This window comes from Schistocerca cancellata, chromosome 3, assembly GCF_023864275.1.
Source record: "Schistocerca cancellata isolate TAMUIC-IGC-003103 chromosome 3, iqSchCanc2.1, whole genome shotgun sequence".
In the NCBI taxonomy this organism is placed as follows: domain Eukaryota; kingdom Metazoa; phylum Arthropoda; class Insecta; order Orthoptera; family Acrididae; genus Schistocerca; species Schistocerca cancellata.
The window spans coordinates 198907727-198921439 of NC_064628.1; the positions used below are offsets into that span (position 1 = coordinate 198907727).

General features: G+C 41.2%; 1 protein-coding gene across 1 annotated transcript in view; it reads right to left on the bottom strand.

Annotated features, from left to right (window-relative positions):
* Nucleotides 1-13713, bottom strand: part of LOC126176222 (glutamate receptor ionotropic, NMDA 2B) — a 922500-nt gene that overhangs the window by 119388 nt on the left and 789399 nt on the right. Inside the window, exon 10 of the mRNA XM_049923366.1 lies at nt 8654-8814. Coding sequence (XP_049779323.1) covers nt 8654-8814 — 161 coding nt within the window. The remainder of the gene's footprint in view (nt 1-8653; nt 8815-13713) is intronic.

The window sequence follows — 13713 nt, forward strand, 5'->3', positions numbered from 1 at the left end:
TGGTCCTCTCCTGTGATCCTTGTGCAGAAGGTCAGCACGTGGCGTTTCCACTTAAACTACGGACAACTCAACAAAATCAGTCCATTGCCGCGCATTGATGACACCCGACACTGTTTGAGCAAAACATTTCTGAACTATGAACCTGCAGACAGGCTATCGATAAATCAAAGTCGACGAGGCTGATCATAAAAAGACTATCTTCATAACCGTAACGTCCTCTTTAGTTTAAGCTATACTGCTTAGATTGTATAACTTTCCAGCCACCTTCGAGCATGTGATGGACACCTACCTAGTGCGACACCTTAAATGGAAGGCGTATCTCTATTATGTGGATGATATTGTCGGTTTTTTCGAAGACGTTTGAAGAATATCAAAGCCACATGAGAACTGTATTAAAGTGCATTTCGACTGCAGGACTCTACCTGAATCCGAGAAACAACCTCCTCATCCCTCAGAAACAAAAATTTTGAGGCATCTAGTGAATGTCGACAAGAGCCTACATCTACATCCATACTCCGCAAGCCACCTGTCGGTGTGTGACGGAGGGTACCTTGAGTACCTGTATCGGTTCTCCCTTCTATTCCAGTCTCGTATTGTTCGTGGAAAGAAGGATTGTCGGTATACCTCTGCGTGGGCTCTAATGTCTCTGATTTTATCCTCATGGTCTCTTCGCGAGATATATGTAGGAGGGAGCAATATACTGCTTGACTCCTCGGTGAAGGTATGTTCTCGAAACTTCAACAAAAGCCAGTACCGAGCTACTGAGCGTCTCTCCTGCAGAGTCTTCCACTGGAGTTTATCTATAATCTCAGTAACGCTTTCGCGATTACTGAATGATCCTGTAACGAAGCGCGCTGCTCTCCGTTGGATCTTCTCTATCTCTTCTATCAACCCTATCTGGTACGGATCCCACACTGCTGAGCAGTATTCAAGCAGTGGGCGAACAAGTGTACTGTAACCTACTTCCTTTGTTTTCGGATTGCATTTCCTTAGGATTCTCCCAATGAATCTCAGAATGGCATCTGCTTTACCGACGATCAACTTTATATGATCATTCCATTTTGAATCACTCCTAATGCGTACTCCCAGATAATTTATGGAATTAACTGCTTCCAGTTGCTGACCTGCTATATTGTAGCTAAATGATAAGGGATCGTTCTTTCTATGTATTCGCAGCACATTACACTTTTCAACATTGAGATTCAATTGCCATTCCCTGCACCATGCGTCAATTCGCTGATCCAGAAAAAATAAGAGCAGTCACAGATTTTCCGACTTATTGACATGAAAGTCTATGATTTCGTTGTGTGCATAAAAAAACTCTGAGTCTGAGATATAATTATCGCGAGTAGTAGCGAGAGCACCGGCCGTTGTGGCCGAGTGGTTCTAGGCGCTTCAGTCTGGAGCCTCGCGACCGCTACGGTCGCAGTTTTGAATCCTGCCTCGGGCATGGATGTGTGTGACGTCCTTAGGTTCGTTAGGTTTGAGTAGTTCTAAGTTCTTGGGGACTGAGGACCTCAGATGTTAAGTACCATAGTGCTCAGAGCCATTTGAACCATTTTTAATTAGCGAGCGCGCAGTTGTCGAGGGGGAGTCAGAAGTAGTCGGACGCAGGGTGCGGTGGAGAGATGTCGCGCGACGTGAAACGTCGCAGCCTGCCGTGATCGTGCTAGTGGCGCCGGAGGAGATTTTGGTATTAATCGAGGATTTTTTGGTAGTTTGCCTCTTCGCTGCACCTAGCTGTTGGTTGCTTGTGCACTGGAGATATTTTGTCAGGTTTGCGTATGCATACACTCAGAGTAACATTCGTATCTTTGTTACGTCCAGATTCTTGTTTATTGAGCATAGACCCTGTGGAATAATTAAATGTCTGTGTAAAGTTTGTCAGCATTTAAATCATCAATTTTCTGAATATATTAAATTAGAAGTTTTTATCAGTTTCTTTTATTTTTCTTTACATCATTTAAGGTTAGTTGAACAAAGCCCTCCTGATCATTCAATTTTTATGTATAAAAGTATGGCAGTAATTGTTGCAATTAGTCCATGCATTACGCTCTGCATGGATCGCAGTATTATTTTTTGAAATATTTTAGCATGTTGTTGATCACACAGATGCAGCGGCAAGGTAGGTAAGTTGTCTGTTGCGTACAGGGGCATTGCAAAACATTTGTTAGGAGACCTTAGAGGATACTTTAAAACTCGCAGTCAATCGGCTGAGAATTGATTTCTTTGTAATTCGTAGGAGAAATAATTAATTTCTGTTCCTTTTTCTGTTTCTGTTTTCGATTAGAATTCTATTATTATCTAAGAAGGAACGGCACACACACATCACGTTTCCGCACGTCTTACAAAATAATTACCAATGACGTTTCAGAAACATTCTTGACGCGAAAAAGGATGTCTATGCAAGGCACATCCTTTGGAAGAACTACTGCAGGGACAGCCAAATTTTCCTGAAAGGAGGTGCAAGAAAGATCTTTCCTTGTCCTTGAGGAGACGGTAAAGTCTTCGCCAGTCCTGACACTGTATGACGAGAACGCCGACACGGAACTTTGCACCAGTGCTAGCGTTTAAGGGATTGGTGCTGTCCTAGTGCAAAGTCAGGAAGGTACAGAAAAGGAGGTAAGTTATGCGTCCAGGGTACTCTCCAAGTCATAGATGAAATACTCTACATCTCAGACGGAGTACCTTGCAGTTGCTTGTGATATCAACAAGTTTTGGCCGTATTTATTTGGCAAATCATTCACCGTTTTGACGGACCAGTGTTCTCCATGACAGCTGGCTAACCCAAAGGATCCGTCATGCCGACTCACGAGGTTGGTGCTGAGGCTCCAGGAGTACGAGATCACAGTGGTATACAAACGTGGAAGTAGACACAAGGACGTCAACTTCCTTTTAAGGAATCCTTTGGTAGAAAAAAAAGCAGTATGGATGAAATCTCAGTCATCGCTGCATTTAATGATTCCTGCTGAAAACCACAGAATCATTGAAGGAGGAAGAACTGGGGTAAGAAGAATTCCAGTTAATAACAGAGCATAGTATAAGAGGAACCATGATCCAATGGGGTGCAAATAGTAGTTTGTCATCCCAGTCAATCTATGGCCAGCTCTCCAGAAGTATTTTCTTGGCGTTCCGGCATTTGGTCACCTGGGATTCGTGAAGACTCTAGACAGAACCAGGTGCACATATCACTGGCCATGCCTCTACCCATCTGATCGACTCTATGTGAGCCATTGTAAGTAATGCTAACGATGGAAGCACGTGCCACAGTTACCCCAGGGCACCTGGTATCAATCCCATGAGCTGAGGCGCCATTCCATTGAAGTGGAATTGACCACTGGGGTAGGTTTCCGAAGCCAGCAAACGGGAATCCATGGATAATAGTCTGCACTGACTACCCCTCCCACTATGCTGTTGCCTACGCTATGTCGACTGCCGAAGCTTCGGAAATTTCAAAATTTCTTGCGGAAGACGTCGTGTTGAAGAAAAGAATAGGCTGTGTGTTGATCCTTGACTATGGAAAGACTTTACGGTCGATATTAGTGTCAGCGGTAACTTCACATTGCGACGACAGCCAAAGGACGACAACTGCCTATCATCCACAGTTCTCAGTAAAAATATTACTGTTACTGATCAATAAGATATGTGTACAGTATTTAACAATCATTTTCTGAGTATTGCTGATGAATTAAATAAAAATTTAGTTTCTGTAGGGAATCATATAACTTTTTTGACAAATGCCTTTCCGAGATTGATGTCTAAAATACTTATCTGTGATACAGACAAGAGGGTGATTGAGTCAATAATTAAATCACTGAAGACTATGGACTCTCATGGTTATGACGGAGTGGCTTGCAGAATATTAAAGTACTGTGCAGCACATGTTATCCCTGTATTTAGCCATATTTTTAATTTTTCTTTGAATGGTCAGTTTCCTGAACGATTTACTCAGTAGTAAAGCCGCTTTATAAAAACGGAGAAAGGGATAATGTAGACAATTTTAGACCTCTTTCTATGCCAGCAGTGTTTGCTAAAGTTATTGAAAAGGCTGTATATGTAAGAATAATTGATCATTTTATATCTCACGATTTGCTGTCAAATGTGCAGTTCGGCTTTAGAAGTCGTGTAACAACTGAAAACGCTATATTCTCTTTTCTCTGTGAGGTACTGGATGCGTTAAATAAAAGGTTTCGAGCGCTAGGAATATTTTTTTGATTTAACTAAGGCTGTTGATTGCGTTGATCACAAAATATTGCTCCATAAGTTGGACCATTACGGAATACAGGGAGTAGCTCACAATCGGCTCACCTCTTACTTTAGCAACAGACAGCAAAAGTTCATTATTCACAATGTTGATAACGGCTGTGATGTGGGATCTGAGTTGGGTATTGTCAAGTGGGGGGTGCCCCAGGGATCAGTGTTGGGGCCGCTCCTGTCCCTTATTTACATAAATGATATGCCCTCTAGTATTATGGGTAACTCTAAAATATTTCTGTTTGCTGATGACACTAGCTTGGTAGTAAAGGATGTTGTGTGCAACATTGACTCGGTTTCAAGTAGTGCAGTACATGACATCAGTTCATGGCTTGTAGAAAATAACCTAGCGCCATAATAAATCACAGTAACACTCAGTTTTATAGTTTCTAACACACAATTCAACAAAACCTGACGTTTTAATTTCACAGAATTGGCGTATGTTTAGTGAAACTGAACAGTTCAAATTTCTAGGTGTTCAGATAGATAGTATAAGCCATCGTGGAAATCCCACGTTCAAGATCTTGTTCAAAGACTTAATGCTACCATTTTTACTATTCGAACGGTATCTGAAGTGAGTGATCGTTCGACACGAAAATTAGTCTATTTTGCTTTTTTTCATTCTCTTATGTCGTATGGCATTATATGTTGGGGCAACTCTTTCCATTCTAAAAGAATATGTTTGGCTGAGAAATGGGTGGTTCGGGCAATAAGTAGTGTAAGTTCATGAACCTGTTGTCGACCCGTGTTCACGAGTCTGGGTATTTTGACATTGGTCTCTCAATATATATATTCTTTACTGTCATTTCTCGTTAACAATATCAGCTTACTCCCAAGAAAAAGCAGCTTTCACTCAGTTAATACTCGGCAGAAATCAAACCTGCATCTGAATCGGACTTCCTTAACTCTTGTGCAGAAAGGTGTGCAGTATACGACTGCATCCATTTTCAATAAGCTACCACTCGAATTCAAAAATCTTAGCAGTAATCCACGCGCTTTCAAATCGAAACTGAGGAGTTTCCTCATGGGTCACTCCTTCTATTCTGTCGAGGAGTTCCTTGAAAAATTAAGCTGATTCCTGTTGTATTGTTGATTGCATTTACTTAAACGTATGGACTGACTTTTTTCGGGTTCATAAACATTTATTTTTTTCTCTTATTACTTTTATGTAGTAATTTCAGGTTCTGACACGTTCCATGGCCATGGAGATTTGCTCCTCAGTTTGGTCGTACGGAACTTTACGTGTAAATAAAATAAAACAAATCCTCGTGCTCACAATGCCAGTCCTGTTCGATGAGAGCCTTGTGTACACGGGCCCCGTCATCTTGCAGTACAGCATCACTAATGGGAACAAACATTGTACCAAGTAATCTCTGGCCAAAATGCTTGGCAGTAATGATATCTTACAGAGTACTCATGTGGCCCACGGAATACCACAATACGGCTGCCAAAATCATCACCGAGCACCCACCATGTATCACTCTTGGAACGTAAACCCAGTCAGAAGTTGGAAACAGTGTACTACAAAATTCATATGACCAAATGCCTTTCTTCCATTGCTCCGCAGCCCAAATTTTATGGCTTCGGCAGTACGTTTTCCTGTTGCAGGTATTCGAATCACTGATGTGTGGTTTTGGAATTCCAGATTGCCCTGCAATTGCCTGCTTACGGAGCTCCCTTGGTATTGTTTTGGTGATGACGGGGTTCGTGAGTGCGGCATTCTACAGTGACTTCTGAAGCTGTCGTCTTCATATTTTTCGTGACATTCCTCTTCAATGAGTGTCCGTCACGCTCACTCAACCCATAACTTCCGTCTGCGTTGCGACTTAGCGGATGATGTTTTTCTGCTTTCCATGTATGTAGTATAAATCTTCTATATGGTGTCTCTTCAAAGACCAAACACTTCAATTACCTTGGTTACGCAAATATCCACCATACGAGCACCAACAACTTGCCCACGTACGGAGCCACTTAACTCTGACATAATCACTCACAACTACATAGAACAGTGTTGCGGTCACGATTACCGCTTTCAAAATATTCCGGACGTTGCACAGACGCCGTTAGTGGTCAGGTACAACAGCGCAACCTGCAACTTTGGCTGGCACCCGCATTCATGTTGAAGCACGCATTTCTCGCGGGGTTGCAAATGGTGTGTATGTGTGTGTGTTTGGGCTTATGGGCGCTCAACGTCGAGGTCATCAGCGGCCTGACACACATTAAAGGGAACGAATGTGGACAGACCTAATAAAACTGAAACACACACGCAAAGAAAGCAGAAAAAGAAGGAAAATGCTACATAAGAAAGTGGAACGTAAGGAAAGGGAAAACGTAGCAACAAGAATGCCACAGTAAATTATGGGGTTTCAAATGGTTCAAATGGTTCCAAGCACTATGGGACTTTACATCTGAGGTCATCAGTCCCCTAGACTTAGAACTAATTAAGCCTAACTAACATAAGGCCATCACACACATCCATGCCCGAGGCAGGATTCGAACCTGCGACCGTAGCAGCCGCGTGGTTCCGGACTGAAGCGCCTAGAACCGCTCGCGGGGTTTCCACAATATTTTCAACCCCTGTATATATTCTTCATCCAGCTTACGTCATGTCACAGATGGTACTTTGTGTGACACTACTACTACTGTCTTCTCTGTATCGTTTCCGAACGGCATGTCAGCCTGCTTAACTGAGTGGTAACGTGTTTGTCTACCATGCGGCGGGCCCGGTTCGATTCCCGGCCGGGACTGGGTGTTGCGTTGTCCTCATCATCATTTCATCATCAACGACATGCAGATCGACCACCGTCACGATGGAATATTTGAGTTTGTTGACGGAACCACAACCTCACCTCTGCTTGCACCGCTTCATCACTATTAAAGTGAAGTCCTCGAAGGCGTTATTTAAGTCTTGGAAACAGATTAAAATCGGATGGGACCATCTCGGGACTACATGGAGGATGATCGATAACAGTGAACCCAAGGCGATGGATTGTTGCAGATGTCGCAGCACTCGTGAGTGGTCTGTCATTGTCGTGTTGAAGCGGAGGTGCCCCATGTGTGGAGAAAATCTTCGAATTCTAAACTCGATTACAGAATGCTGTTTCTCAATCACCAGCATTGTTACGTTACACATCACCACGTTACACGCTACAATTCGGAGCCCTCTAGCGGCGGACGGCTGCAAATATGTAAATATGAAGAATAATGATTTAGAATGTTAATAACTTTTGTTTTAGTTAAAAAGTTTTTACAGTTTTTAAATAAAAAAATGCCGTCATTACTTTTCAGCACGCCCTCGCAATATATTACTTGATTCTTCCTGGAACGTGAGCTCTCGTAACGTTAACATTAAATCTGTCCGCGACACACAGCGCTCTTATTATAGCATATGCCGTTAGAGTTGGCACGTCCACGCTTACTAAACGAACCTGTGACAAAAAGCGTTGATCTTCTTTGGTTCTTCTCTCTCTCTATAATTTATCCCTCATGGTAAGAATCCCAAACTAACGAGAAGTACTCAAAAATAGGTCGAACGAATGTCTTGTAAGGCATTTTTCTTGTGAAAGAATAAAATTTCCTTAGAATTCTTCTCAGTATTGCCTCTGCTTTTCCCACAACTAGTTTTATGTGGTAGTTCCATTTTAGGACGGATCATGAAGTACAACCCTTAATGTTTAATTGGTGCAAACCTTTCCACTGATCAATCGCCAATCGTGCAGTTAAACAATAACTTTCGACACCTATTTATCTGCACTACATTACATTTGTTTGCATTGAAGGTCAATCTTCTGGATTTCGATACAGTGTTCCGCTGTCACGACTTCTCTACAAACAGCAATATCTTACAAGAATAGCTATTCGACATTGTACACGAGATCTCTCTGTGAAAGTTTATCCCAGCATCACAGGAACAGCCTGCGTTACTGCTAAGCGAGCTAAGTTAGCTTCTGGTTTTCAGTTTGTTTATTGTCATCTGATGATAGCCTAAGATGCCAAAACCAGTTTGTGGCCAAATAAATAGTTTTTCAGTATTTCAGGAACGTATTTTCTATTTAATAATATTTTGGTTTGATGCTCATAGCAGAGAAGATGATGTTGTACCGAATTTAATTATAATCATTAAATATATAATAGTCAGTGAAACAACATATGATGGTGCTTAGTAATTAACAAAAAAAAATGGCTCTGAGCACTATGGGACTTAACTTCTAAGGTCATCAGTCCCCTAGAACTTAGAACTACTTAAACCTAACTAACCTAAGGACATCACACACATCCATGCCCGAGGCAGGATTCGAACCTGCGAGCGTAGCGGCCGCGCGGTTCCAGACTGTAGTTAGTAATTAACAGTTCTGGCAGTTAGTCAGTAAGATTATGATAACATTATATTCTTACTTACCCACTTAGAACGCTCTCGATGCCCTCTGCAACCGTTGACCGGTTGAAATTCTTCATGTAGGCATGCATTTCTTTGAAATACTTGTGAAGTGTTGAGTCTGTGTGGCTCCATGGGATCGTTCCGAACTTGAACATGGGTTTGTGGCTAAAAGGTTTCGCTAGCTGAGAACAAAGAGAATGAACATTCCAGAATAATTTTTCTGTCCTTATGAAACAGCATGATAATCATAATTTCATTAAATATACAATTGTCATACTTTACGATTTGATGGTTGAATGAGGGTCAGATTATAATTACATATATTATGAATCCGATTCCAAATAGGTCTCAGAATATTGTCTGCCAGTGACCATGACTTCCATCCCTTGTAGTTAGTTATGCATTTGAGAAATTCCGTTGATTTAAAACAACTTTATTTTTGTGACTTAAGGCAGGATACACAGGTTGTTTCAGAGTGCATTAAACGTACAGGTCTGATAGATCTGTTCTGTTAGAGACAAAATGTTCGCATACGCTTTCCGGCTTTACTTGCCCTCTTTTAATTGGTTAGGCCCGAGAGGTGACAGGGCGTAGGGCACTGTGCAGCGATCGCATATTGTGTGTGTTGCATATAATCTAGTCATCTGCTCCGCGTGAGAGGGGCTAGCTTGAGCTTCTAAAATATCTTCCTGCGCTTAGAGCCACTAATTCTTAAGGTTTTCTTGTTGAAAATCACTCTGTAACGTTACTAGTGTAGGTAGTATGCCGGTGCAGCCATCTGGTTAATAGAAACTACAAGTTCGGTGAAATATTGTCGTTTCATTGCTAGCAAATTCAATAAAAAGACGCCTAGTGCTGCTAAGCATCAACGAACATTTTGATCCCTATGACGTGTTCTATCACTCCTACGCATTCGATGCAAGGACTTTGAAACATCCTGTATATAGGAAGCAACAACATGGCACAGAAAAAGTTAGGGGTTGTAATGGATATCTTATTGAGGATACGAATACATGTCCGGAAACATCATCCAACAGCGCCACATAGTGGTAAATTTACAGGGGCCTACAACTCCCGCTGCTGGAACACATAATCGCTGATATACGTCAGTTCGTAAGCTGACGGTATTTAGGCGTGGACACGTTCGATGCTTTTAACCAAGGAGGTTAGAATCTATGGAGATGCCCTAACGCCGTAAATCTGAAGCCAGCGACTTCCACACTTCGCCACATTGTGGATATGAAAATACTGTGCGTAGCGAAAGCCTACTGCTGTGTTATTTGTCGAAATAATAACGTAAATAGTGAAAAAATAGTTACTAGTGTCGCCTATGGTTGTACAAACCTAAGGAGAAAGTTAGTTACTACTTTCTGCAGGTACTTTAGCTAAACGTGCCAATTCGTTTCGTTCTTTACACTCACTAGCTTCAAGCTTTTTATTTTTATAATATGTAGCATAACGAAGGACAACGCAAGGAGAAGCTTCTAGATCAAGCCATTGCGTCGAAAAGATGGGTAACAAACAAAATATATCAAAGTATTTTCGGAGCGTTTCTGCAAAGTTTACACTGATGAAACTCCGACACCAAGCATTTACATTACAGTCGGCGTCGTGCCTAGCACTTTTTCGTACACGCAGAATGTGAATTGTGTTGACTGAATTGTTTTAGTGTATGATAGGTATCTATTTAACAGAATTTGATGTTAGACTTGTTTTCCGTTGCTGTTGGCAGCTACTGTCACAGGAAATGGCCATGCATTGTATCTACATCTACGTGATTACTCTGCTATTCACAATAAAGCGCCTGGCAGAGGGTTCAATGAACCACCTTCAAGCTGTATGTGTACCATTCCACTCTCTAACGGCGCGCGGGAAAAACGAGCAATTAAATTTTTCTGTGCGAGCCCTGATTTCTCTTATTTTATCGTGATGATCATTTCTTCCTGTGTAGGTGGGTGCCAACAGAATGTTTCCGCAATCGGAGGAGAAAACTGGTGATAGAAATTTCATGAGAAGATCCCGTCGCAACAAAAAACGCCATTGTTTTACTGATTGCCACTGCAGTTCACGTATCATGTCTGTGGCACTATCTCCCCTACTTCGCGATAATACAAAACGAGCTTCCCTTCTTTGTACTTTCTCGGTCATCCGTCAGTCTCATCTGATGCGCGTCCCACACCGCACAGCAATACTCCAGAATAGGGTGGTGTAATCAGTCTCTTTAGTAGACCTGTTGCACCTTCTAAGTGTTCTGCCAATGAATCGCAGTCTTTGGTTTGCTCTACCCACAACATTATCTATGTGATCGTTTCAATTCAGGTTATTTGTAACTGTAATCCCTAAGTATTTAGTTGATAGATATGTAGTAGTATGTAGTAGATATGTGTGACTTAAGGTGTAATCGAAATTTAGCGGATTTCTTTTAGTACTCATGTGAATAACTTCACACTTTTTTGTATTTAGGGCCAATTTACAAGACGGTAAATGACAGCATCATCTATAAACAATCTAATAGGGGTACTCAGATTGTCTCCTAAGCGTTAATATAGATCAGGAATAAAAGAGGTCTATAACACTTCCTTGGGAAACGCCGGATATTAATACTGTTTTACTCGATGACTTTCCGTCTGTGACCTTCCTGACAGGAAATCACGAATCCAGTCGCACAACTGAGGCGATATTCCATAGGCACGAAGTTTGGTTACAAAAAGCTTGTGAGAAATGGTGTCGAAAGCCTTCTGGAAATCTAAAAATATGGAATCAATTTGACATCATCCCCTGTCGATAGCACTCATCGCTTCATGAGTAGAAAGAGCTAGTTGTGTTGCGCAAGAACGATTTTTTTCTTAATCCGTGCTGACTACGTGTCAATAAATCGTTTTCTTCGAAGTACTTCATAATGTTCGAATACAGTGTATGTTCCAAAACCCTACTGCAAATCGATGTTAATGATATGGGCCTGTAATTCTACGGATTACCCTACTTCCCTTTTTGGGTATTGGTGTGACTTGAGCAATTTTCCAGTCTTTACGTACGGATCTTTCTGTGAGCGAGCGGTTGTATGTAATTGGTTAGTATGGAGATATTGTATCAGCATACTCTGATAATTTAATTCGGTGTTTATGTTTGAGATAATCCTGGGAGTGGAAGCTGTGATTAGTAACAAATAATTCATTCTGATACCTACCTAATGCTACCTCTGAAACTCTCAACAACCTCTAGTTTTTTCAACTTACCCAGGTACCATCTTCATGATTTCCTATCTTTTTGCAATTTCTTCAGTTTTAATCTACAGTTCCTAACCAATAATCTGTGGCCAGAGTACACAACTGACCCTGGGAATATCTTACAATTTAAAATCTGGTTCTGAAATCTCTGTCTTACCGTTATATAATCAACTTGAAACCTTCTAGGGTCTCCACGTCTCTTTCACATAGACGACCTCCTTTTACAATTCTTAACAAAAGTGTTAGCGATGATTACATCATACTCTATCTAAAATTCTACCAGACCGCTTACTATTTCTTTCCTTCCCCCCATTCCATATTGACCTACTGTTTTCCCTTCTCTTCCTCTTCCTGCTACCAAATTCCAGCCCCCCATTGCAATTAAATTTTCGTCTAATTTAACTATCTGAATAATTTCTTTTATCTCATTATACATTTCTTCAATCTCTTCGTCACTTTCGGAGCTAGTTGGCGTATAAACTTGTACTACTGTGATGGGTGTTGGGTTCTTGTCTGTCTTTGCTACGATAATGCGTTCACTATGCTATTGGTAGTTGCTTACCCCAATTCTTATTTTCTTAGTCATTTTTAGACCAACTCCAGCATTACCCCTATTTAATTCGTATTTATAACCCTGTGCTCATCTGACCAGAAGTCTGGTTCAGTCTGCCACGGAACGTCACTAATTCCCACTACATCTAACTTCAACCTATGCATTTCTCTTTTTAAATTTTCTAATCTACCTGGCCAATTAAAGGATCCTAACATTCTGCACTGCGGCTGGTTGGTGGATTGCCAGTTTTGTTTCTCCTAATGATCACATTCTCCTGAGTAGTCTCTACTGGGAGATCCGAATGGGGGACTATTTTATTTCCGGAATATTTTATTCAAGGGGGGATGCCATCACCGTTTAATCATACAGTAGAGCTGTGTGCCTTCAGAAAAAATAACGGTTGTAGTTTCCCATTACTTTCAGCCGTTCGAATGACCCGCACAGGTCATGTTGTTGATGTTATAAAGCTAGATCAGTCAAACATCCAGACTGTTACCCCTACAACTAACTAATGGAAGGACTACTGCTCGTCTTCAGGAACCACAAGTTTGTCTGGTCCTTCAACAGATACTCCTCTGTTGTAATTGTAGCTACAGTTCTATTATCTGTGTCACTGAGGAAAGAAAACTGCCCCATCACGGAATGTTCCGTTGCTGTGCGTTTGTGTCTGAAAAAAAAATTGCAATGTACTGAATGTTTGCCGCATAAAAGGACAACTTCATAATTTTTCGTTTCCAGATTAGAAGTAATGGTGGAAAATATCGTGTAATTGACACAGATAAATAAGTAACTTTCCACGTGATGCTATTGATGGTGAATAACGGAGATACATAATTTGTTGAAATGTTGAATCTTTTGTTCGTTTGTCATTTGACATTCGATGTAGAATGCTTCGTCCATAAATTTTCCCATATTGTGGACGGTCATTGATATTACTAAATGTGTTGCTTTGCACTTTATAACTGTGAAAAAATGAAGATAAGCTGGAAAGCTTTTACTTTAGTGGAGTCCACACTGTTCTGATTGTATGTGAGAAGCTGAAATTCTGTCCCGGAATGATTTGGACCTTAAAAAGTGTCTTACATGTCGCACTCAGAGCTCTACAGTCTGAGTGCCCAGGGATGGTCTCACTAGCTTAAATGTTGGGTCACTGCTCGTAAAAACGCACGTTTTCCGTTTTCTGACACATCTTGAACTTGTCGCAGATATTCAGTAAGTGAAGTTCTTTGCGTCGTATGGTAAGTTTCGCCGACAAAATCCTTCACCAATCACTAAAATTGTGTGTTTCAAGACTACTAATT